The sequence below is a fragment of the Mustela putorius genome, unplaced genomic scaffold (assembly GCF_011764305.1).
Source record: "Mustela putorius furo isolate JIRA1106 unplaced genomic scaffold, ASM1176430v1.1 tig00537297_pilon_pilon_pilon, whole genome shotgun sequence".
In the NCBI taxonomy this organism is placed as follows: Eukaryota; Metazoa; Chordata; class Mammalia; order Carnivora; family Mustelidae; genus Mustela; species Mustela putorius.
The window spans coordinates 951,841-978,545 of NW_025422435.1; the positions used below are offsets into that span (position 1 = coordinate 951,841).

Consider the following 26,705-nt stretch of genomic DNA (forward strand, 5'->3'; position numbering starts at 1 on the left):
TGGGTTTCAGCAGTGTGTGGATGGTAGTGGGATGATAAAGATTTGAGGAAGAGAGGGTTTGAGAGGGACAGAGGACTGAGTGGTTATACCTGATGTATATGAAATCTGAGGTGCCCATAGGACATACAAGTGGTGATGCCAGGTGGATTGGCAGTTCAGGGCTGGGGAGAAATTTGGGAGTCCTTGGAACCTCAATGGTTTAAAGCCCTGAAACCAGATGAGTTTCCCTAAGGAGAAGAGAAGAGGACCCAGGATGAGCCCTCGGGCTCTCCAATGCTCAGGCGGCCAGTAGAGAAGGAAAACCCCAGATGTGCAATTGAGTTGTGGACTGCCAAGAGGAGGGCTCTTACGTGCAGTGTTCCCAGGCCTTCCTGACCATGGAACCTGTTTGTCATGAGGCAGCTTGTGCTCATCAAAGCACAAGGAGATGCTGGCTTCTGCTACAGCGAGTGGAAAGGCAGGCTACAAAATGGTATGCAATTTATGATTGCAACCATGTACACCCACGGACAGAACATGCCTGGCATATGTGCTCAATAAGTATTCCTTGAATAAATTAATGAATGAAAAGGATTATGCATATGGACAACAGCCACAACACGACTGCTACCAGGGAATAAACAAAAATGACAGTAGTTGCTAGTCCCGAGATATGTCTAGAGATAGCTTTTCCGACTTGTCTGCAATGTTTCGTTGCCTATTTTTTCCTAATGGTGTTTTGCCAATTCCGTGCCTCCATCTGTCTCTGCTGCATTCAGGGATACTATTCCCAGACACTCTATAGAAATCCACTCTGCCTGTGTGCTCTTGCTCGTTTTGAAATCCTTGACACCATTCTTGGACTGTTTAATTCCAATTCCATTCAGTTCCAGCAACAAATATTTACTGAATCATTTCCAGCCTAAAGACATGGTATATATGAGGCCTGGCTTTCACGTTGCTCACGATCTAAAGGGAGATGGATCTGCAAACCTTACTCAAAAATCCATTTCTCCTCTAGTACTCTGTAGTCCACTGTAGTCTTCTTCAGTCTATCCCTGGACTTTTTTTTTAAGATTTTATTTATTCATTTGACAGAGAGAGAGAGCACAAGCTGGGGAGCAGCAGGGAGAGAGAGAGGGAGAGGGAAAGCAGGCTCCCTGATGAGCAAGGAGCTGGATATGGGCTTGATCCCAAGACCCTGGGATCATGACCCGAGCCAAAGGCAGACATTCAACAGAAGGAGCCACCCAAGTGCCCCATCCCTGAACTTTGACCCCTATTTGTTCATGCTTTCATGCTTCCAATCAGTCCCCTCTAGCTTCCAGCTGTAGTCTTACCCCTGCCCCTCCAACTAGCTCACTGAAGTACCTACTCAAGGTAAATAAGCCCCATTGGCAAATATCTGGAATAAAAGATTACAATGGAGTTTCCACCACGAAGTGATTCCTTTGAGTTCCTGTGTAAACTGTCTTTATGGACATTTGCTCATTGTTGTTAAACATGTCTCTGTGTGTGTGACTGTTGCTTCTCTGTTTTTGGAAGGACTCCTAAGGATTTTCATAGGTTTTGCTAAGAGAAGCCACCTTTATTTTTATGTTTTTTTAAGATTTTATTTATTTATTTGACACAGAGAGACAGCAAGAGAGGGAACACAAGCAGGGAGAGTGGGAGAGGGAGAAGCAGGCTCCCCATTGAGCAGGGAGCCTGATGTGGGGCTCGATTCCAGGACTCTGGGATCATGACCTGAAGTGAAGGCAGAGATTGAACCCCCTGAGCCACCCAGGCGCCCCTAGAAGGTACCTTTGCACTGTACAACACCTCACTTTCCAGCCGGATGTCATCACATAGAGCTTTGAATACGTGAATTGATACATTTTACCGAAAAAGGAAAAAACACTGGCTCATGCAAACATAATAGTTGCTTACATTGGTTGAGAGTGTGTCAAGCATTGTTCCTAAGGGCTTTGTTTAAATTCATGATTTAGTGCTCCCAACACCCAGTGAGGAAGATATTAGTAGTACCCTGTTTTACAGAGGAGGTCCAGAAATGTTAAGTAACTCACCGGTGATGTCACAGCTAGTAGGTGACAAAACTGGGATTCATACCCAGACAGTTGGGTTCTAATGTTACCCTTACTGTAGTCACTACAAACTTACTCACGTATACGGATACATCATACATCACCTTCTATGTTGTTTTAAGTCCATTAACATGGATTACTATCTGGTCCATATGAGTCTCTTAAAGCAGACCGAGCAGATGTTCACCTCATTAAGTTAGAAGGGGCAACACTGAGACACTACAATGACCCCCTCAACCACGTGAACTTACATCCTTTTTAGAGCAAGAGTTTTGTTGAGGTTACAAGAGAGTAATGGGTCTAACATGGCTAAAACAGCTACTATCTTGGAACATTTTAGCTGTAATCCTAATCTCAAAGGGAAAAAGCCCCCCAAAGGCCTATAATACATTTACTTTGCTTAAGAAATGTCTTTTCAGCAGAGCAAAGACTACCACTTGGGAACCTTGCCATGGCACTGTTCCCTAAGCCAATTTAGTATCAGACCAGAGGCCTTGGATGGAATCCAAAGGAGGTTTATTTCTGAAGTAATAAGATACCCTTGCTAGATGGCAACTTCTCTTCCTGAGGCAGTCTTATGGTCTGGATACAGAGAAGAAAGTTTTATAGGAAAATCTTGTTATACTATTAGCTAATTAAGTGATCAAGGCACTTCTTTCAAGAATAACAAGTCAGTTGGGACGCTTGGGTGGCTCAGTGGGTTAAGCCTCTGCTTTCGGCTCAGGTCATGATCCCAGAGTCCTGGGATCGAGCCCCACATCGGGTTCTCCGCTCCACGGGGAATCTGCTTCCTCCTCTCTCTCTCTCTGCCTGCCTCTCTGACTACGTGTGACCTCTGTCTGTCAAATAAATAAATAAAATCTTAAAAAAAAAAAAAGAATAACAAGTCAGTGAAGAAAAACAGGTACCCTTACGCAGGATCAACGGGAGTATTGGTTGGTCTTCCCTCTTTGGAAAAAAGTTTGACAATTAACTATGCAAAACTCGAAGTTCAAAATCCTTTGTCCTGACTGTTCCATGCGTGGGAATCTATATTAAAGATATCTTACATCTGTGCATGATATACATTCAAGATGTACATCACAGCACTGTTTGTCATAACAAGAGACCAGAAATAATCTCTTAAGTGTCAATCAGTAGGAAACCAGTTAGATAAATTATGATATAGCCATGTAATGAAATTCTATGCAGCCATTAAAAAAAAGAGAACTATTGGGGCACCTGGGTGGCTCAGGGGGTTAAGCCTCTGCCTTCGGCTCAAGTCATAATCTCAGGGTCTTGGGATCGAGCCCTGAATCAGGCTCTCTGCTCAGCGGGAAGCCTGTTCCTCCTGCCCCTCTGCCTGCCTCTCTGCCTACTTGTGATCTGTCTGTCAAATAAATAAATAAAATATTAAAAAAAATTTTTTTTTTAAAAGAGAACTATTCATACAGTGGACTACGACCAGCAATTGAAAAATAAACAAACTGCTGTTATCACTCACAAGGAAGCCAGATACCGAGGAATGCCTACTACATGCTTCCATCTCTACGAAGCTCACAACTTAACTTCCCTTTCTGGCCAAGATGGAGTAATAGGGGCTAGATTTGTCTTCTGGTCTGAAATAACAACAACAAAAGTAGACTATATGGAACTTTGAATTACAGCTTTCAAGAGACTGGACGTCAGTAGATGAAAAAGAGCAAATCTCGGGGATTCCTGAGGAATCGGAAACAAACTAGGCAAGCCCTGCAACTGCCTGGGCTTCCTACTACAGGAAAGGCTCCAGGAGACGGTGCAGGGAGGGGGAACCCAATTAGAGCCCAGTGGACATTCCGAGTTGAGTAAATGGGGCTGAGAGTCCAGGAAGACCGAAGCAGCTAGAATCAGCCGGATGGCATTTCGAGAGGAAAGCACTTCATGGGAAGAGAGAACCTCAGAAATCTGGAAGGAGGATTTCCTCAAGTATTCAGACGAGTACTAATTCATTTGAAGGAAACTGCCTAAAAAGAACAGAGACAAAAATTGCTGGAGCTCACCTAGGGTGATAAGTAGATGATGTTCTTCTCAAATAAGAGCTGAAAAACCCCTAACTTGTGGGGAATTCATTAGAGTCCTTGGAAGGCTATTGCCTGAGTAGTGGGGTCAAATTAGATCTAGACTGAAGTCTGTTATGAGCCTCACTTAGCAAAACTTGAAAATGAACCTCAGGTGCACCTTGGGTGACTTGGTGGGTTAAGCATCTGACTCTTGGTTTTGGCTCAGGGCATGATCTTGTGGTCATGGGATCAAGCCCCCACCCGACTCTGAGCTCAGTGTGGAGTCTGCTTGTATTTCTTTCCTTCTCCCTCTCCCTCTCGCTCTCATTCTGTCTCTCTCAAATAAATAAATAAATAATATCTTTAAAATAAAATAAAATGGGGCCCCTGGGTGTCTCTGTTGTTAATTATCTGCCTTCGGCTCGGGTCATGATCCCAGGGTTCTGGGATTCAGTCCTGCATTGGGCTCCCTGCTCAGCAGGGAGCTTGCTTCTCTCTCTTCCTCAGCCTCTCCACCTGCTCATGCTCTCTCTCTCTCTTCTTCTCAAATAAATAAATAAAATCTTATAAAATAAAATAAAATAAAATGAGCCTCAAAGGAATCAAACTGTTTCCAAGTAACTTAACTCCATCCCAGAATAAAGCTCAAGAATCCTTATAGGAATACAAAAATCTAGCACACACAACATAAAATTCACAATGTCTGGCATCTGATCAAGTGATAACATCCGATCAAATGATAAATAATTCTATGTAAGGCAGAATTGCAAAACGGGCCCCCAAGACTTCCTGACCTAATCCCAATAACTGTGAAGATGGTCTGATAATGTGCCCATAATTATGTTAAGTTTGAAGACAAAAGCCATTTGGGAGATGTAATTAAGAATACTAATCTGTTGACTTTGAATTAATCAAAAGGGAGATTATCCTGGTGGGTCCAATCTAATCACTGAGATTGTAAAAGCAGAGTGTTCTCAGGGTGCCTGCTAGCTCAGTGGGTTAAAGCCTCTGCCTTCCGCTCAGGTCATGATCTCAGGGTCCTGGAATCGAGTTCCGTATCGGACTCTCTGCTCAGTGGGGAGCCTGCTTGCCTCTCTCTCTCTCTGCCTGCCTCTCTGCCTACTTGTGATCTCTCTCTGTCAAATAAATAAATATAATCTTAAAAAAAAAAAAAGCAGAGTGTTCTCTCTAGCTGGTAGTAGAGGAGGAACTGAGAGAGATTCCAAATGTGAGAAGGATTCAGCACACCGTTACTAACTTGAAAATGGAAAGAGCCAATTGTCCAGGGGTGAAAGTGGCCCCAAGAGACTGAGAGTGGCCCAAGGCTGTCAGCCAACAAGAAAACAGGTACCTCAGTCCTACAAGTGCCAAGAAATCACTTGAATGGGCTGGGAAGCAGATTCTTTTCCAGAGGCTCCAGATAAGAGCCCAGACCAGCTGACTGCTTGGTTTTCAGTCTTATGAGACCCTAAGTGGAAAATCCAGTCAAACCTACCCAGACTTCTGACCTATAACACTGTGATATTATACATAAGTGTTGTTGCTTTTAAAGTGCTAAGTTTATAATAATTTGTGATTTAAAAAAAAACTAATACGGGGAGCCTGGGTGGCTCAGATGGTTAAGTGTCTGCTTTCAGCTCAGGTTATGATCCTGGGGTCCTGGGATTGAGCCTCATGTCAGACTCCCTGTTCAGCAGAGAGCCTGCTTCTCCCTTAGCCTCTGACTCTCCTGCTTATGCTCTCTTTCTCTCTCAAGTGAACAAATAAAATATTTAAAATAAAAAATTTTTAAAAACTAATACATCATGTAAAGTTGCAAAAAAACAACCCACAGAGGAAGAAAAATCAACCAATATAAACAGAAAGAACCAGATGATATATTTAATACACAGGGATGTTAAAATTGTTATTAAAAATATCTTTCAGGGGCGCCTGTGTGGCTCAGTCTGTTAAGCGTTCAACTCTTGACTTCAGCTCAGGTCATGATCTCAGAGTCCTGAGATCCAGAATCAGGCTCTGAACTCAGCAGTGAGTCTGCTTCTCTCCCTCTCCCTCTGCCCTTCCCCCAGCTCACATGCACTCTCCTTCTCTCTAAAACAAATAAATCTTTTAAACAATATATTTCATATACTCAAGAAGACAGAAGAAAGAATAGCATAATAAGAAGAGAAATAAGTATTTTAAAGTACCCAGATAAAATTTCCTATAAATAACTGAGATGAAAATTATATTATGTGAAAATAACAGAGGATTTAATACGGCAAAAGACAAGATTGGTGAACTTGAAAACAGATAAAGTAAACTTCAGAGGGAAAAATTATTACCAAGGACAAAGAGGGAAATTACATAATGATAAAAGAGTCAGAGAAGTGATGTCAACGAAACGGCTATGTAGGCAATTCCAAATGCCCATCCCTCCACAGAAACCTCAAAAATAACAAGCAGAAACTGTTAGAATCAACTTTGTCAGAACTCTGGAAAATAGTTTTACAGCAACTAAGCAAATGCTGAATCAAAAAAGAGGAAACGTGGGATGCTTGAGTGGCTCCATTGGTTAAGCATTTGCCTTTGGCTTGGGTCCTGATCCTAAGGTCCAGGGATCGAGTCCTGCATCAGGCTTCTTGTTTGGTGGGGAGCCTGCTTCTCCCCCTCCCTCTGCCTGCCCCATGCCTTGCTTGGGCCCTCTCTCTGACAAATAAATAAATAAAATCATTAAAAAAGAGGAAATTTAAAAATGGTAAGAAAACTTTCTGGCTTTGCCCTTGCCCCACTCCTTCCCTGGCTGGGTGTTGGTGTTGAAGATGACACTCTAACCCGTGCTGTGTGGCCCTGCTCCCTGGTTTCAGAGGGAGTAGAGAACACCTCATTTGAAATTTATTTTGTTTGTTCTAAGCTGTCTGGGGACTAGCTAAAGAACTGACTGAAAATGCTTATTTCTGGGTTGCCTGGGTGGCTCAGTGGGTTAAGCCTCTGCCTTTGGTTTAGGTTGTAATTCCAAGGTCTTGGGATCGAGCCCTGTATCGGGCTCTCTGCTTAGCAGGAAGCCTCCTTCTCCCTCTCCCACTCCCCCTGCTTGTATTCTCTCTCTTGCTGTGTTTCTCTCTCTGGTCAAATAAATAAAATCTTTTTTTAAGAAAAGATCTGAAAAGACTCTAAAGGTTTCATTTCTGGGTGATCTCAAAGCTCAGTGTGAGCAGTAAGCAAAGGCTATGACGGAGTTGCAAATGGTCTGCCTAAAAATTGAAAGAGTGATCCTGTACAGAGCCAATCCACAAATGCTAGGGAAGGAGCTATCTGCTTGTTTGTCTTAGTTCCTGATATTCAAGGAAACCTGTTAAAATACTGGTGCACACAAGCTAAAGGAACAGAGAATTCAAGAAACCCACAAGAGGAGGGGCACCTGGGTGGCTCAGTGGGTTTAGCCACTGCCTTCGGCTCAGGTCATGATCTCAGGGTCCTGGGATCGAGTCCCACATCGGGCTCTCTGCTCAGCAGGGAGCCTGCTTCCCTTCCTCTCTCTCTGCCTGCCTCTCCATCTACTTGTGATTTCTCTCTGTCAAATATATAAATAAAATCTTTAAAAAAAAAAAAAGGAACCCACAAGAGGAATACAGTCTTTCCAAAAATAGTTCGGAAAAGTAGCTCAATGAATGGATAACTATAGCCTTCAACAATCAAGAACAGCAAAGCCCAAAGAAGGACAAGAATCTGGTTTCCAGGGTTTCCACATTATAATATCCAAACATCCAATTTCAACCAAAAACTACCAGGCAAACAAAGAAATAGGAAAGTATGGCCTAGTCAAATATAAAATAAACTGAGAGAGATTGTGCACAATATCCAAGTATTAGACTTAATGGACAAAGACTTTGAAACAACTCTCTTAAATATCTTCAAAGAGCTTAGAGAAACCATGAACAAAGAACTGAAGGAAACCAGAGAAATTTTGTATGAACAAAGTAAGAATATCAATAAGGAAACAAAAATTTTAAAATAATGTGTAAAAAATTATAAAAAGGAACAATTAGAAATCTGGAGCTGAAAGTACATGATGGTCTATATAGAAAATGACAAGAAGTCTATGAAACAAAAACCAAAAACAACAACAACAACAACAACAAAACTCCAACGTCCTAGAACTAATAAATGAGTTCAGCAAGGTTGCAGTATACCAGATCAACATAGAAAAGTCAATTGTGGGGCACCTGGATGGCTCAGTCGATAAAGCATATAACTCATGGTTTTGGCTCAGGTCATGACTTCAGGATCATGATTGAGCCCTGTATCAGGCTCCACACCTATGGAACCTGCTTAAGGTTCTCTCTCTCTCCCTCTCCCTCTGCCCCTCCACCTCTCCCATCCCTGCTCAAGTGCTTGGTCTCTCTCTCTCTCTCTCCCTCTCTCAATAAATAAAAGAAAATAAAAAGAAAAAACTCAAGTGTATTTCTAAATATTAGAAATGTACATGTGAGGGGGACCTGGGTGGCTCAGTGGGTTAAGCATCTGCCTTGGGCTCAGGTCATGATCCAAGTGTCTTGGGATCAAGCCCTACATCAGGCTCCCAGCTCAGCCTCTCCCTCTGCCTGCCGCTCCCCCTGCTTGTGCTTGCTCTCTCTCTCTCTCTCTCTCGTTCTCTCTCTCTCTCTCTCTCTCACTTATCTCTCTCTCTGTATGTCTTAAAAAAGAAATGGACAATATCATCCATAATCACTCAAAGAAAATACATAGATATAAACCTAAGAAAACATGTAAAGGACTTGTACACTGAAACTACAAAATGCTGATAGAAGAAATCAAAGATTTAACTACATGGAGAGATATACTGTGCTCATGTATTGCAGGACTCAACACAGTAATGATATCAGTTCTCCCCAAAAGGTTATACAGGTTTTACAACATTTCTATCAAAATCTCAGCAATATTTTTTGTTGATACAGACAAGATTATTCTAGAATGTATATGGAAAGGTACAAAGAACTAGAACAGCTAAAACAATTTTGAAAAAGAAGAGGGGCACCTGGGTGGCTCAGTCGGTTAAGTGTCTGCCTCTGGCTCAGGTCATGATCTCAGGGTCCTAGGATTGAGTCCCATATTGGGCTCCCTGCTCAGAGGGGAGCCTGCTTTTCCCTCTCCTCTTCTTCTCCCTGCCGCTCCCCCTACTTGTGCTTGCTCACTCTCTCTCTGTGTCAAATAAATAAATAAAATATTTTTTTTTTATTTTTTAAAAGATTTTATTTACTTATTTGACAGACAGAGATCACAAGTAGGCAGAGCAGCAGGTAGAGAGAGAGGAGGAAGCAGGATCCCTGCTGAGCAGAGATCCCAACTCGGGGCTCGATCCCAGGACTTTGGCATCATGACCTGAGCCGAAGCCAGAGGCTTAACCCACTGAGCCACCTGGGCACCCCAATAAATAAAATATTTATTGGGCACCCCAATAAATAAAATATTTTTTAAAAAAGAATAAAGTGGGAGGAATCACTGTATCCAACTTTAAGACTTAGTCTGTAGCTACACTAATCAAGACTGCATAATACTGTGTGATATTGTAGAAGGATAGACACATAGACCAATGGAATAGAATAGAGAATATAGAACAGATTCACACAAGTATAGCCAACTGATTATTATTAACAGAAGTGCAAAAGCAATATAATGAAGGATAATGCTTTCACTAAAAGAGGCTGGAGTAATTGGACATCTATAGGCAGAAAAGAATGGACTTCAATCTAAACCTCACATTTGCCACAAAAATGAACTCAAATGGATCATAGATTTCAGTGTAAAACATAAAACTATAATACTTTTAAAAAATGACTTAGGAGTGGCACCTGGGTGGCTCAGTTGGTTACGCGACTGCCTTCAGTTCAGGTCATGATCCCGGGGTCCTGGGATCGGCCCCACATGGTGCTCCCTGCTCAGCGGGGAGCCTGCTTCTCTCTCTCTCCCTCTGCCTGCAGCTCCCCCTGCTTGTGCTTGCTCTTTTTCTCTCTTTATCTCTCTAACAAACAAATAAGTAAATATTTTTTTAAAGAAATGAAATAGGAGAAAATCTTTGGGATCTAAGGCTTGATAAAGAGTTCTGAGACATAACATAAATAATCTATAAAAGAAAAAATATTAAGGACTTTTTCTCTGGAAATAAAAACCCTCTAAAGAGGATGAAAAAATAAGCTCAGAGACTGGGAGAAAATATTTGCAAACTACATATCCGACAAAGTACTTATATTTAGCATATATAAAGAGCTCCTGAAACTCAACAATAACAAAAAATCCAATCAGAAACTGGAAAAAAAACCCCACATGTTTCACTGAAGAGCATATACAGACAGCAAATTAACACATGAAAAGATGTTTAACATCGTTAGCCATCAGGGAAATGTACATTAAAGCCACAATGAGGTATTATTACACACCTATCCAAATAGGTAAAATAAAACATTGTGGCAAATTGAAATGCTGGTGATTAGGCAGAGAAAGATCACCCATACATTTCTGGTAGGAATATGAAATGGTACAGCCACTCTAAAAAAGGGCATGGCAAAACTCAACATGCTTACCATGCATCTCAGCAATAACACTCTTGGAAACTATCCTAAAGAAATGAAAACTTTCATTAACCTAAAAACCTGTATTTCACTAAGATCAACTCTTCTGCACAGCAAAGGAAACAGTCAACAAAACTAAAAGGGAACTTATGGAGTAAGAGAAAATACTTGGAAATAACATATGAGATAAAGAGCTAGTATCCAAGATATATAAAGAATTTATCAAACTCAAACCCCCAAAACCAAATAATCCAGTCAAGAAATGGACAGAAGGCATGAACAGACATTTCTCTAAAGAAGACATACAAATGGCCGATGGACCCATGAAAAAGTGCTCAACATAACTTGGCATCAGGGAAATACAAATCAAAACTGCAATGAGACATCACCTCACACCAGTCACAATAGCTAAAATTAACAAGTCAGGAAATGACAGATGCTGGCGAGGATGGGGAGAAAGAGGAACCCTCCTACACTGTTGGTGGGAATGCAAGCTGGTGCAGCCACTCTGGAAAACAGCATGGAGGTTCCTCAAAAAAGTTGAAAATAGAGCTACCCTACGACCCAGCAATTGCACTACCGGGTATTTACCCTAAAGATACAAATGTAGTGATCCAAAGGGGCATGTGCATCCCAATGTTTATAGCAGCAATCCACAATAGCCAAACTATGGAAAGAGCCCAGATGTCCACTGACAGATGAATGGATAAAGAAGATGTGGTATAGGGCGCCTGGGTGGCTCAGTGGGTTAAGCCTCTGCCTTCGGCTCAGGTCATGATCTCGGGGTCCTGGGATCGAGCCCTGCATCGGGCTCTCTGCTTGGCAGGGAGCCTGCTTCCCCCTTTATCTCTGTCTGCCTCTCTGCCTACTTGTGATCTCTCTCTCTCTCTCTCTCTGTCAAATACATAAATAAAATCTTAAAAAATAAAAGAAGATCTGGTGTATATATACACAATGGAATACCACTCAGCCATCAGAAAGGATGAGTACTTACCTTTTACATCAATGTGGATGGAACTGGAAGGTAGTAGGCTGAGTGAAATAAGTCAATCAGAGAAAGACAATTATATGCCTTCACTCACATGAGGAATATAAGAAACAGCACAGAGGGGGAAGGGAGGGGAAAACTGAATGGAAAAAAAGCAGAGAGGGAGACAAACCATAAGAGAATCTTAAGTACAGGAAAGAAAGAGGGTTGCTGGAGGGAAGGTGGGTGGGGGGATGGGGTCAGTGGGCGATGGGCATTAAGGAGGGCACGTGATGTGATAAGCACTGGGTGTCGTATGCAACTGATGAATTACTGACCTCTACCTCTAAAACTAATGATGTACTCTATGTTGGCTAATTGAATTTAAATTAAAAAAAAAAGAAAGAAAATCTGGTTTACAAATGTTGATAGCCACTTTGTTTACAATATCTCCCAAATGTAAACAACCCAAAGGTTTTTCAACGAGTGAATGGTGAAACAAACAGATCCATCTATGGCATGGTCTCTTACTGAAAATCATACAGATACTGGAGATAAGCGTAGGGTGGTTTGGCAGCGGAAGGAGGGAAGTGCCTAGCTCAGCCTGGGAGAATTAGAGAAGAGAGGGAAGACTTCCAGGAGGAACTGGCCCCTGAGCATGGTCTTGAGAGGTAAATAAAAGTTAACTAGGTAAGAAATGGGGGAAGAGTGTTCCAGGAAGACAGAACACCATGTGCAAAGGCGTGAAGTCTTCAGAGAGCACCATACATTTGAGGGCCTGCAAATGGCACCTCCACATGGTTGAAGCCCCCTGGGGTAAGAGATGAGGCTGCAGTTGTCAGCAGAAAGGCCCTTAGGTCTCCAGGCTAAGGAGCCTCTCAGACCGCAGGGAGACACTAAAGGGTCTTCATTGGGGGGAAATGAGTGTCAGATCTGTGTTTCTGAGAGCTCTCTGCCAGACCCGGGGAGCAGAGCTCGGAGGGGATGAGACCGACGGCTGAGGGACTACACATGGAGTCTTTGCCAATGGTCTGGAAAATGTGCAAAAGGCTGTGGCAGGGGGGTGAGGGCAAGAGATGCCTGGTGAATCTCCACAGAGTATTCGTTGTTCACTGTACAGCAGTGAGGGGCAGGGAGATGAGCTGTTCAGAAGGCAGAACCCATAAGACACGGAGACATGTTTCTGAGGGGGAGGACAGAGAAGACCTCTTCCCCTCTGTTCCCCTCTTACCGACTTGGCTATAGTGCTCTGCCCACTGGCCCCCACCCACACCGTATTCCTTCTTGCCTCTGTGTTTCTGGGCTTGGGAGGTCCAGTAGGCAGAGGTGATCACCTTCTAGACTACTCAGAACAAACACACTGATGCATAAACCAGAGGTGAATTGATTTCTGTATGGCGGAGGCATAACTTGGCCCCGGCACCTTCTGGGTGGAGTGCCCCCTTGGAAGGCATCAGGTGTCTGGGAAACTGACTTGAACATGCGCTCAAAACAAAGGGAACCAGGTGTTTCTTGGGCTTTGCGTAGGGGAAGGCAAAGCCTAGGGCAGTGGCATCATGCCAGAACAATGGACTAGCTTGGATGTAAGACAGATCTGAGTTCAGAGCCCAGCCCTGCCACAGTCCCCAGATGTGCAACCTTGCACACATCTCTTAACTCCTCTGAGCCTGTTTCTTCAGCTCTCAAATGGCAACAGGGAGTCTCTGCAAATAAGACTGTTGTGAAAACAGGGGTGCCCAGCTGCCTCTGCTGGTAGAGCGGGCAACTCTTGATCTTGGGGTTGTGAGTTTGAGCCCCACGCTGGGGGTAGAGAGTACTTAAAAATAAAACCCTGAAACAAAAGACTGTTGTGAAAACTCAAGGAGATAACAAAGGGAAAGAACCTGGCTCATGCTATGTATGCCACTTGCATTACTTGTTTTCCACTGTCTCAAATGAACGCTGCCTCAGAAAAAAAGGAAAAAATTCACCTCACAGGATATCGGAATATTAATGTACTCCAGCAACTGCAGCTCTCACTTAGATAATGCTGGGCGGGGGCACCTGGGTGGCTCAATCATTAACCGTCTGCCTTTGGCTCAGGTCATGATCTCAGGGTCCTGGGGTAGAGCCCCACATTGAGCTTCCTTCTTGGCGGGAAGCCTGCTTCTCCCTCTCCCACTCCCCCTGCTTCTCCTCACTGTGTCTCTCCCTGTCAAATAAATAAATAAAATCTTAAAAAAAAAAAAAGGACAATGCTGGATGCTGGACAAACACAGATGGAATCTTCTTCGCTGAAGCCCTTTTATATTTTTACTTACTTATTTCTTTTAGAGAGAGAGCGCGCGCGTGAGCCTGAGCAAGGGGAAGAGGGGCAGAAGGGGAAGGAGAATCCTAAGCAGGCTCCACGCCCAGCACAGAGTCTGATTGAGCAATCAATCTCACGACCCTGAAATCATGACCTGAGCCGAAATCCAGAATCGGAAGTTCAACCAACTGAGCCACCCAGGTACCCCTGAAACTCCCTTTTAAAAACCAGTTGTTCAAAGTTTCATTATCTCCTGCCACACATGTTAACAATGGCAAGAGGAGGATTAGAAAGGTCTTTGGCCACCGGCTGTGCTCAGGTGACACATCCATCCCATGGGCAATATACTTGCACCCACTGGCCACGATGGATGGCTACTTTTGCAGGTGGCTGATCTCATCCACCATGTACCGATTTTCCTTGCTTTCAGTGACCTTTTTCTACCCTTGTCCCCAGAAGCTGGGGCCCAGAGCTCCCCATGGATTGACACCTCTGAATGGGATCAACAAGATCTCTGTGCTCTGTTGCTTTAAGCACCCCCTTTTAACCTTTGTTGGGGAGGGGGCTCTAGGATGGAAAAGAAATTGCAGCCCTTGGCTGTGGAGCAGGTAGGACAGGACAGGGAGTCTCAGTCAAGGTTTATGAACTGTCCTGGGCAGAGGGCTGTCAGCTTCCCCTTCCTCATTTTCCTTGTTTAAGAAATATGTAGAAGAATCAGTCTGAGGAGATAATTAATAGAAAATACAACTGGCAGCTGTTCCTGGCTCTGACTCACTGTGCACACTCCCGCAGTCGTTACCATGGTTTCGAGGCTGAAGTTTTCTCCCCTCTGCCCCCCTGCCTGCTCTTATGTTCATTTGTCACTCTGCTCCACAGACTCCTCCACAGTCGGCCTCCACAGGCTGGTGCAGACTTAACCCTGTAGAGAAGCTAGCTTTTTTTGGGTGTTTATTTTACAAATAATGTTTATTGTTCTCTTTTTTTCTTGAATAAAATAAAAATGCAGGCCAATGGATATAAACAGAATCTAACATAAACAGAAAAAAAAATGGAAGGTAGGCACAAACTCACATTCCAGACAGAACACTTAAGAATCATTTTAAAGATGTATTTATTTTAGAGAGAGAGAGAGCAAGAATGGGAGAGATGTGGGGCAGAGGGAGAGAGAAGCACAAGCAGGCTCTGTGCTGAGCGGGAAGCCCAACATGGGGCTCGATCCCACCACCCTGAGATCATGACCTGAGCCAAAACCAAGAGTCAGATACTTAACTGACTGTATTACCCAGGTGCCCCAAAGAATTTTTTTAAAGATTTAATTTTTTAAAATCATTTTTAATTTAAATTCAATTAGTTAACATGCAAATGTATTATTTGTTTCAGGGTACAGGTCTGTGATCCATCAGTCTTATATAATACCCAGCGCTTGTTACAACACATACGCTCCCCAATGTCCATCATCCAGTTACCCCATCTGCCACCCCCTTCAGCAACCCAGTTTATTTCCTGAGGTTAAGAGTCTCTTATAGTTTGTCCCCCTCTAAAGACTTAATTTTTAAGTAATCTCTACACCCAACTTGGGGCTCAAACCCACAACTCAGATCAATAATCGCGTGCTCCACAGACTGAGCCAGCCAGTCATCCCGAACACTGAAGATTTTATCATATTTCCTTCCCCATCTTTTTGTGATGCATACTGCATAGTTGAGATTGTACATGATTTTGAATCTGACTGTCCTATAGTGCTTTTGACCTTGAAACCCCCCAGCAGGCCTATGTCCATCCTCTTCTTTGAACTGCTGGTCTCTAGGTACTACTTTGGGTAAGTTCAGCCACTTAGAGGCTTGCTTGTTATTATCGCTGCTGTTATCTGCTGGAACACGCAGAGCTCTCACAGTGTTCCAGGCACTAAGTTTCTGTCAAGTGCATCTGCCATTTAATGTTAGCTCTTCACTGGGAACTGAACTCTGCTTCATTCCCCTTCTTCATGCCATAACCAGTGGTCACAGGAAAGGCTGTTACTGTGGAAAACCAGAAGTAAAGGGGCCTCCTGGGCTTCTTGCCTGTGGATAAGCTGATGAACATGAGGCCACACTGTTGCTGCCGAAGCCCAACCCCCACCTTCCAGCTGAACTTGAAAAGTCAGTATATGGGCAGGATCCACCTCGGAAGTGGGGGACCAATGATCCTCTCAGCACTGGATGCATTTCCCATCGTTGATCACCCCCAAATGGAAACAAGGAGTGCCCGAGATGTCTTGTGTCCAAATGCCACAGCAGTACAACATAAGGGGGCTGCTTGTTATGTATGAGTTGGGGGTGGGCACAGTCTCAAAAATGCCTGATCCTTTGGGGTGGGAATGAAGCATCCCAAGCGCAGCAAGGCTGTATCCAAAAACTAAACTCTGAACTGGAGGACCTGTATATTCTGGCCGGCATTGGCAAACTACCAGCAGGGTAGCTTAAGATGGCAAGGGACAGCCATCTTATGGAGTAAAGAAAAAGCCCCGATCTTACATACAAATTGGGAGAAGAGGGTTTGCAGGTAAGGGAAGAAAGTGTGAGGATACAAATTCGAAACTCACTCATCCTCAGCTAACAGTCTATGAGTTAGTCATTGGTTTATGTGCTTTACAAATTTGAACTTGTTTAATTCTCTTAACATCCTGTAAGTAGGTACTATTATCAACGACTCCATTTTACAGATGATGAAACTGAGCCAAAGAGGGATGAGGTAATTTCCTCAAGGTCACAGAGCTAGTAGCCAGATGGTGGCGCAGGGACTGGAGGTGAGGCGGGCTGGCTCCAGAATGCATGCTTTTAAGCATAAAAGCTGCACCATTACAGAAATTTGGGAAAACACACAGAAACACACGCAACCTGTACTAGCACGACTGGTCCCATTTTACTGGATAGCCTTCCTGTCTTTCATATGCACGCTTTCTCTTTTTCAGAAAAATGTACCCTATTTCATAGCTTGGTCTGTAACCTTCCTTAAGGCCACTTCCTGTGTCTCTACAGACAGCTTTACACTCGTTATTTTAAATGGCGCATATCCTTTTGTGTGGTTGAGACATTATTTATTTAAGCAATACCCTATGGAGGGACATTTAGCCTGCTCGCAATTTTTCCTCCATGACAAGAGGCAGAGGGGTAATAGCCTTTTAAAATAAAACTACCTCTTAAATCCAATCACCTACAAACGCAGTCTAAAATTTCAAATGAAAAAACCGCAACGGAGGGCAGGTCTGTGCGTGGGAGGAAGCGAAAAGAGGGAGCCGCCACTGCGGTTCTTCCTCTCTTCCCTTTGTCTGGAGGCCCCACGGGATTGGCTAGAGCCGGCGCCAAGGGACTGCAGAGGCCCACGCCATTCACTACGCACGCGTAGAAGAGCCGGCCGAGAAGTGGGGGAGCATGGGAGCTGGCGCAAATAAGTGCTCGCGACAGAAAAAACAACAACAAAAAACCGCATAGGTGGGGTTTACCGCCCCTGCTCTACCTTTGGCTCCGCCCCCCCACGACCCAAACTTCTTATTGGTCAGCCATCTTCAGCTCCACTGGTCCGAGGGTCCAAGGACCGCGTCTGCCCCAGAATATGCCTGCTTCCAGGGCCGCAGCAAAAACGGTCCGTTTGGGTGCCGTTTTCAGGCATGTGTTCCGGACATGCCCGTGGGGCCTCAAAGGGCTTTGTGCGGCAAACGAAGACTTTGAGGGTTCTGCCGCAAGTTCCGAAGATGCCGCCCAAGGGAAAAAGTGGTTCCGGGAAAGGGGGGAAAGGTAGAGCGGCTGGAGCAACCAGAGAGAATGGGGTCGGGTGAGGAGGAGCTCGCAGACCGGCGACTCCCGGGGTCCGGGACGGGGGCAGCTGCTGGCCAGTGACTAGAGGAGGGTTAACCGGGAAGTGAGAAGTTGGAGGCAATCAGTGCGGACTTCTTTGGAAAGCCTTAATTGAAAAAAGCATAAAAATTAGGTGGTAGATAGGAGAGGACAGAGAATGAAGAGAAAGTTCTGTTTGTTTCTTCAGAATGGAGAAAACCTGAGAGCGAGGCTGACGTGAAGGATCCAGTAGAGTTAGGGAGGTAAGGGTTTAGAGGAGTGAGATTTGAGAAATTAGGGTCCAGGACAGAGGCGGAGAAGTTGACCTTTGAATAGGAGCAGGGTCACGTTATGCTTGAGGTCATAGGGAAAGAGACGAGGATGGGCGTCGTAACGGCGGCCGAAGTGGGGGTGGAGTTGGTCGGGTATCATGATTAATGGCTTCAATTTCTTATTAAAGTGGAAGGCAACAGTAATTTTGTAAACTGAGGGGCAGGGACTGAGTGGGGGTCTTGGGAGTGGTAAAGGTTTGGAGTGGCCATTGGGGGTGATGGGAAAGGGAACAAAACACTAATAAAAGGATCAGCCCTCAAGGCTGAGAGCCTAAGGTTGGAAGCCCATGAATTTGTAGAAGACACAATCTACACAGTCTTGATTTACCTGGTAACCAGCAACTGCCATAATATAGGATTGAACAGAGCTAGATGGAGCCCTGAGCCAAGGTTGAGGGTTTGTTGGACTATAAAAGAATAGCAAAACAAGGTAATTAAGGGTGCCAATGGAAACACAAATGATCAAGCATGGGGTCCAGAAATTTCATAGTCTAGGAGAACATAGCAGGATAACGGTACAGAAGTGGGGAGTGTTTTCTGTGAAGCCCAAGAGCCAGGGTTGTGGGAGTAAGGCTTGAGAAGACCGGAAGAACATGAAATTGTAGCCAGCTACTGAACTATTAGTTTTTGGTGGCATGGTTCCATCGTGTGCTCTTGGGAGCAGGTGGCCCAGTGTAGAAGGCATGGACATTCAGGAGGGAGGTCCTAAAGTGTGAAGTTAGGCTGTTGGATGGTTCCTCAGCATAGGTGGTGAGGTCATTCAAGGTGATGACGAGAGTGAGGGTGGAAAGGAACCCTGAAACTGCTGCCAGAATCCTCAGTTGGAGGGAGTGAGGTGGCAGTCAATTGGCAGCATCCGGCAGAGGATGGGATGACCGGAAGCCATCATTCAAGAGTGAACATACAGCAAACCCACTTAAAATTTTGGTGTAGTAAAACTACTTTGGCAGTAAGATGTTCTTAGGTGTTCGGTGGTTGTTGTTTTGGGTTTTCAGTTTAGTTGGATATTGAACAACTGTTGTGTGCCAGGTACTTTGCTAGGCATTGGAGATACTCAGACAAGGAACATGGAGTCTCTTGATTAAAAACTTTTCAGTGGCTCCCTTTTCTAGGATAAATTCCAGGTTCCTTAGTGGGATTCATAGGCCCACGTGCCCCAGCTCTCAGCCCCTCCCCTGGACTAATCTCATAACGCTCCCACCTCAGATTGGGCTTCATCTGTAATTTCTGACACATCCCACATTGTTCCACCACCCTGTGTTGTCCCCTCATCCTTGTCCTTTCTTCCTTTGGTCAGCTTCTGCTCATCCAGAAAACCTTCCCTGAGTGGCTGAAATGGCCCTCTATGCTTCTACAGCCTTCTGTCCATAGATTGTAGGTCATTCTCCTAAAGTGATCTGTTTACATGTGTCTTCCCCAGTAGACTACGAGGTCTGTGAAGGAAGGTACCATGGCTTTTTCATCTTTGTATCCCCAGTGTCGGGAACTTAGTAGTTATTTAGGAAATGTTTATTGAACCGAATATTTAATCCAGCAGTAGTTCTTAAGAACATCAGCCCCTAACAGTAAGTATGCTGCTATGAACACAGAAGTTGGCTTATTCGACATCTTACAACAGCTCAGGGATTTGCTCTTAGTGGGCAGGATTTCATATTGGGTCCAGAGAATCTGGATTGGGCTTTTGGCACTCTCGTTCACCCATCAGCACACTCACTTGTCTATCCCTTTCCCATGAAGGGTTTCTGTAAGGCACACATTTCTTGCTTTAAGAGAGGTGAGTCACAGATGAATTCAGCCACATGTAGTAGGGTGTCTGGCAAAGGGCCCTTTTGAAGTGTGGCTAAGATGGATTATCGGCTCCTATTGTCTTGGCTCTTTGTGTAAGTATCAAGATGCATTTTAAATGAGTACCTGTGATCTCTTCTCTAAAGGGGGAGCAGCCTCTGGGAGTGACAGTTCTGACAAGAAGGCTCAGGGTCCCAAAGGTGGTGGCAGTGCAATAAAGGTGAGTCACTCGTTCCTTTTTTTTTTTTTTAATGTTGAATATCAATAACATATATACACATGTTACTTTGGAATCCAGGAAAGGAAAAAGACAGTATGCTGAACTCATTCTAAGAGGCTAGCCTAATACGGCTGTAGGATCAACATAACATAAAATTGGAAGATAGGGACCAGTCTCATGTATGCAAGGTAATTCCTTTTAAGCATTTTCTCAAACATCCCACATTTCTTCATACTTTGTATTGCTTCTTGAAATGTACACTTCATACATTTTAAGAAATGATGGAGTATTAACAACACAAAAGTATTAAGTACCCTTAATACATATCAAGAAACAATACAAAGTATGAAGAAAATAAGTAAGTGAATGACCTGTCTCTCTGAAGAAAATGATATTTTATAAACCAAGGGCTTAGATAAACAGGCAAAGGCGCAGGTGTCCTCAGAAAGCTCCCCCACGGGTAAGCTATAGGCCAGGGCCCTGACCATGAAAACCGGGGTGGGAGAATAATTACAAATCATTACTTGAAGTACTTGACCCCATCTCAGAGGAGCATCTGCCCTGGGAAAATACAGTCTGTGAACAACCATACTGCTTTGTGCTATACAACAAGGCAATATCCATATTTCTGTCAGTACATGGGATCCTATACTTGGGTTTATTCATTCAGTAAGGGTTTAATGACAACCACCTGTCCACCAAGCAGTGTCCAAAGTTCCGGGTATGTGTAAAAACAGGAGGTAAGAAACGGTTTCTGTTGTCACATGGCAGCTGGAGCAGTGAGGTAAGGAATACATTTCATTGTGCAGTAAGTGCCGTAGTGCATTTACATCCTATAAATCTAGCCAGATGTGCAGCCACAGAGAGGAATATAGTGTGAGCTGTTCTACTTACTTTTCTACTGCGTGAACCAGGAGTAGAGATGGGAGACGTGAATCTGCTTTTCTATAGTTGATCTCTGGTCTTGTATGAGCATCCAGTTATGTGAAGTGGGATTCTGGCATCTGAAGATAGGTTTTCATGAAGCATGTTCCCTAAAAACCAACCAAGTACTTCATCTGGTTTTCAGCTGAAGAAGTGGTCATTGTTGCCATGGGTTGGAGAGACAGACTCTGTTGGGTTTAATGAGGGCTGACGTGTTGGTGTCCAGTAGGGCATCTTCATAAGAGATGTCATAGGGTAATTTTAGCCATGTGCAGTTTTCACCCACATGCTGACTTTTCCAAGCACCTGGCCTAGAGATTGCTCTACTGCATATGAATTTCAAGAGGTTCCTTGCCCTTTCTGGAAAAAAAAATAAGTTCAGTGTGGCTGTGCATGAGGTATGTGGAAAGAAGTGACATGTAATCAGAGCTAAATTCTCTTGTTAACGGACAGTTTTAGACTCACCTTTGTTAAAACAAAACAAAACAAAAACTGTGTACCTTTTACCCTGTTTCCCCAATGGTGGCATCCTACGTCAGACTCTAGAACAATAGTACAACCAGGAAATTGACATTGATGCGGTAAAGATACTGAACATTTCCATCACCCCAAGGATCCTTGTTGCCCTTTGATAGCCATGCCCACGTCCCTCACCTACCTTCCCTCCATCCTTCACCCCTGACAGCAACTAATCTGTTCTTTCTGTTTATAATTTCACAAATGTTACATGAATGGAGTGATGCAGTATGTAACCCTCTAGCTTTTTCTGCTGTCAGTGTAATCCTCTGGAGAGCTCTTTCAAGTTGTTTTATGTAGCAGTAGTTTGTTCCTTTCTATGGCTGCGTAGTGTGCCATATGATGCAGTGTGCCAGATTATATGGAACGGATGTGCCATATAATGTTTAACTGTTCACCTTCCAGAGGACATCTGGGTTGTTTCCAGTGTTTATAAAGGTCCCAGCCGGGAGGGGACCCTGGAATCCTCCCGCCTTTCAGGGGCTATGCTCCTTCCACATCCTGCCCTTCTGCTTTCAGCCCCCTTCTGAGCCCACACCCTGCCCTTTCTCTGTAGAGCTGTGCAGATTCTGAAATCCACCCGCTGAACAGCTTCCGTCCTTTCCCTTCACTTCCTGCCTCCCCCAATCTTGTTCTGTTCTCTGTGTGCAGACCTCAAGCCCACCTACTCTCCCCACCTTCTCCTCAGCTTTGTGTCTGTTGTCCAAGCCCCATGTGTCCTGTGAGCTGGAAATTAGATCAGAGAGCTTGACCACTGGGTCTGGGAGCCCCGACTCTTTTTCCTTGTGGTCATCTGCTGCATCCACCTGCCAAACTACAACTTGGGATCAGTCCAGTGGTCTGCTTCCCTTACCTTTAAGCCCAGAGGTGCTGGACCCTGCCGGAGAGTCACACAGGCTCGGGAATTGGGACCCCCCCCCCAACTCTTGGTCTCTGATCTTCGCCATGCCCTCAGTTCTGCACAGTGATCCTTTGCCGCTCACCTGCAGCCACCCACTACCCTGCTCTAGTCAGCAGATAACTGTCCAGTGGTTCTGAACCCCGGTGTATGTTGGATTCCTCTAGACAGCTTCTAAAACTACCAGTGCCTGGGGTCCCACCCCAGACCGGCTGCCTCAGAATCTCCAGGTGCTGGGGCCTGGACCTTGATAGACTTTTTTTTAGCAGCGCTGAGGATGGTTCTGATGTGCTGCCAGTATTGAGAAACACCGATCAGTCTCACAGGATTGGTGTGAGGAATTCATGTGAGAACGCACAGAAAGTGCTTTGCACAGTACCCAGCAAATACTAACTTGTAAATACTGTTAAATTTTCACACAAAAATGGAAATCAGACCTGTCGACAGGAACTCAGTGGTCTTCCAGCCCCCTCCCAACAGTTCTCTTCACCCATACCTTCCTCTGCTGTCTTCTCAGCTTTTTTTCTTTAAGGCCAGTGAATTTTCAAGCAGTTCTCTGAATGCCACACAGGCTCCGTCATTAGCTCCATGCTCTTTTGTTGCTATGTCTTAAGCCTTTCCCTCTTTACTGCGTCTTTCCCTTTATTCTGAGATTATGCCCAGGGACCTTAAAAATAGATACATGTCTGTGACCTTTCTCTCCTAAGAGCCCTTTCTCCTTTTCTGACTTAGCTGGGGGAGACTGCCCCCCCACCTCCCATTACTTCCTTCATCTGCCTGCCACAGTCTGGCTTCTGCACTCTCTGCTCTTCTGAAACTGCTTTTGCTAAAGTCATCGATCACTCAGTGCTAAATTGATTTACTTCTTCCCTGATCACTCCGCAGCATTGAAGCCTGTTGGCCATTTCCTTCTTGAAACTGTCTTTTGCGGGGCGCCTGGGTGGCTCAGCAGGTTGAGCTTTTGCCTTCAGATCAGGATCCCAGGGGCCTGGGATCAAGTCCCGCATCAGGCTCCCTACTCAGTGGGGAGCCTGCTTCTCCCAGTCTCTCTTCCCGCCCCTCCCCCTGCTTGTGCTCTCTCGCTTTCAAATAAACAGATAAATAAATAAAATTGAAAAAAAGAAAGGAACTGTCTTTTGCCTTGGTTTTGTTAACATGCCTTTCCTGCCCATCTGGCCTTTCCTTTGTGCTTTGCTTTATTGAGCATCTTTCTTGGCTTATGGCTTAAAGGTCCATATTCTCCAAGGCTGTTTTAGCTCACTTTTTCTCCTCTTCTCATTGTGTATAGCCTTCCTGGGTCGTCTCCTCACCTCCTGTAGCGTCCACATACTACCTGTACGCTGATCACTTCCAGGTCCTCTCTAGGGGTTGGCTCTCTCCAAGATGCTGTCCTCCACAGTTGCCGGTCACTCAGTCACATTGCAGAGCCCATAGGTACCACGGACTCGGTATGTCTAATCTGTCAGGCTGTCCAGATTAGAATACTTGTTTATTCATTTATTGACATGTTGGGTGGTATCCCTTCTCTGTGATCATCCATGCTGTCATTCAGTGTCCAGCAACTGAACCAACGAGAAGGTTGCTTTTTGAGTATGGAACCATAAAGAGGGAAGCATTCTCGAAGCGGTTGTAGCTAGGCCAAGCTGAGGTCTGATGAACCATCCTTGTTTCCCAACATGCATCTCTCCAGTGTCCAGACGGTCTCTGTCTTCCTGGACAGTGCTGGGCACATTCTATAGAAGTCTGCCTCTCTGAGCCCTGCCTTTTGACAGATTCTTATCTGTGTATCTCCTCCAGTCAGGAAGTACTCCTTTGAACCTAGAATCCCCTTGCCCCAATTTTAGGAGTCGGACCCTGAGGCGAACCATGATTTGCTTGTCTCTGCATTTATAAGGGAGAGAGCTCTATCCCCCAACCTGGTGTATCATTTACAGTAGGAAACCATGGATTGTGTTTGAAGGAGAAATTGGGAATCCTGCAGAACAGCTCCCTTGACAAAATCATTTCTAAAGATAGAGTGGTTTTGTTTTTTTGTTTTTGTTTTTGTTTTTGTTTTTTTTTAAACAACATGGCTTTGGGTCACCTGGGTGGCTCAGTGGGTTAAAGCCTCCGCCTTCTGCCAGGTCCTGGGATCGAGCCCCGCATCGGGCTCTCTGCTCAGTGGGGGGCCTGCTTCCTCCTCTCTCTCTGCCTGCCTCTCCACCTACTTGATCTCTGTCTGTCAAATAAATAAATAAAATCTTAAAAAAAAAGAATAAAAAAAACATGGCTTTATGTAAACATAGGTCAAATTTAAATACTTCTTTAGGGATGAGTATTGTTAATCAACATACAATTCTTTTTCAAAGTGCCGAATTGTGAGGCTTTATACATTGGACCTCTTTTGGTAAAAAAGGGTTTCCTAGTGGGTTTTTTAATGTCTTCCCCCACTTTGATGAAGTAATGGCTAACCTTTATTGAGTACTAACTGCGTTATCTCAGTCTTCACTACCCTTTGAGAACACGAAGGAACTATTATTATCTTGGGGCACAAACAGGGAAACACTTGGAGGTTTAAGAAGGTGCCTACAATCATACAGCAGAGCTGGGATTTGACTCGAGGGCCCGAGCTTTCAACCCTTACATCTCTTCCTCTTACCAATGAAGTACATGGTAAAGATGGGAGCTTCCCCCAGCTCAGTGCCCACTTACCATCTCAGTCAGAGTTCCGAGATAGTGTCTTGACATGAGAAATGGGTTTGTGGCTGTCACTGTGAGCAGACTGCCAGGATTCTGTTGCCATGAACCTGATGTATGTTTTCGATAATGTGGGTAATCCAGACATGACTGCTGTACATTGAGAAAGGGGATCATTTGGATATCCCAGACTATGTGAACATACTTTCTCCTTGCAGGTCAGACACATTCTGTGTGAAAAACATGGGAAAATCATGGAAGCCATGGAAAAGTTAAAGTCTGGAATGAGATTCAATGAAGTGGCCACACAGTATAGTGAAGATAAAGCCAGGCAAGGGGTATGGTGCTGTTGTCATTTAAAATGATCTCCCCGGGGTGCCTGGGTGGCACAGTCACTTAAGTGTCTGACTCTTGGTTTCAGCTCAGGTCGTGATCTCGGGGTTCTGGGATTGAGCCCCGGGTCAGGCTCTGTGGTTAGTGCAGAGTCTTCTTGAGATTCACCCTCTGCCCCTCCTGCTTGTGCATGCTCTCTCTCTCTCAAATCAATAAATCTTAAAAAAAAAAAACTCTCCCCCATGGAGGATACACAGCAGTAGGGATTATTTATGTTCTACCATTAATTTTAGCCATATCTTGGCTTAAAGTTTTTGAAAGCAGAAATGTGCAACTTGTGAACAGTTGTGTACAGGTTACCTGTGTCTAAAACTAGGCATTACCAAATGGGCACAGCTAACAGACACCCAGCAACATTGTGAGTGTGTATTGTGTTCAGTCCAGGGTTGGATCTCTTCCACCCATTTGTCCTTGGTGAGCCCACTTCTTTGCAGTCCAGGTGAACGAACCTAGGAACCTTACTATTCATTTTGGGAAATTCTCAAGGTATGGTAGTACAGTAGAACTGTTTCCTCTTTGGGGCCACCTGACCTCACATATCTTTTGGGTTTTTCAGGGCGACTTGGGTTGGATGACCAGAGGTTCCATGGTGGGACCATTTCAAGAAGCAGCATTTGCCTTGCCTATAAGTGGGCTGGATAAGCCTGTGTTTACAGACCCTCCAGTTAAGACAAAATTTGGATATCATATTATTATGGTTGAAGGGAGAAAATAAAATTGTACAAAAGACTGAATGTGTTTTATACGTTCTGTTTGTTTCTTTAAAAGGTGTTGAGTAATCCTTGTATTTTATGAACTCTGTCATTATGGCTTTGTAGGCACAAAACAGGTGCAGAAGGGTTAGTGTACACTGTAGCAGGTGTTCTCACAGGGGCACCTGGCTGGCTCAGTCGGTAGAACACGTGACTCGATCTCAGGGTTGTGACTTCGAGCCCCACACTGAGCATAGAGTTTACTTAATTAAAAAAAAAAAAAAAAAGACGAGTCACGCAGACTCCTTTTAACCCGTAGTCTCTTCCCTCCCACAACTGTTCTCTCTTGGTTCTCAGTATATCCTATAAGTTAATTTAAAAACCATCTCTAGGGGTGCCTGGGTGGCTCAATGGGTTAAAGTGTCTGCCTTCTGCCCAGGTCATGATCTCAGGGTCCTGGGATTGAGCCCTGCATTGTACTCTCTGCTCAGTGGGGAGCCTGCTTCCCCCTCTCTATCTACTTGTGATCTATCTCTCTCTGTCAAATAAATGGATGAATCTTCAAAAAAAAAAA

The 26,705-nt window shown here is 44.4% G+C and overlaps 1 protein-coding gene across 1 annotated transcript; it reads left to right on the plus strand.

Annotated features, from left to right (window-relative positions):
* Positions 1-17,498: 17,498 nt before the first annotated feature.
* Positions 17,499-26,173, plus strand: PIN4 (peptidylprolyl cis/trans isomerase, NIMA-interacting 4). The gene is made up of 4 exons (XM_004777254.3): positions 17,499-17,656; positions 19,959-20,032; positions 25,265-25,384; positions 25,996-26,173. Exons 1-4 carry the CDS (start codon positions 17,530-17,532, stop codon positions 26,152-26,154), a joined length of 480 nt encoding a protein of 159 aa, XP_004777311.1. The 5' UTR covers positions 17,499-17,529; the 3' UTR covers positions 26,155-26,173.
* Positions 26,174-26,705: the final 532 nt, after the last annotated feature.

What these genes read in the sequence shown, in the direction of transcription:
- PIN4 (XM_004777254.3), top strand. Translation starts at nt 17,530, where the DNA reads ATGTGTTCCGGACATGCCCGTGGGGCCTCAAAGGGCTTTGTGCGGCAA. An exon ending in TTCCGGGAAAGGGGGGAAAG is followed by an intron (nt 17,657 to 19,958) that starts GTAGAGCGGCTG and finishes TCTTCTCTAAAG; the next exon opens with GGGGAGCAGCCTCTGGGAGT. An exon ending in GTGGTGGCAGTGCAATAAAG is followed by an intron (nt 20,033 to 25,264) that starts GTGAGTCACTCG and finishes TTCTCCTTGCAG; the next exon opens with GTCAGACACATTCTGTGTGA.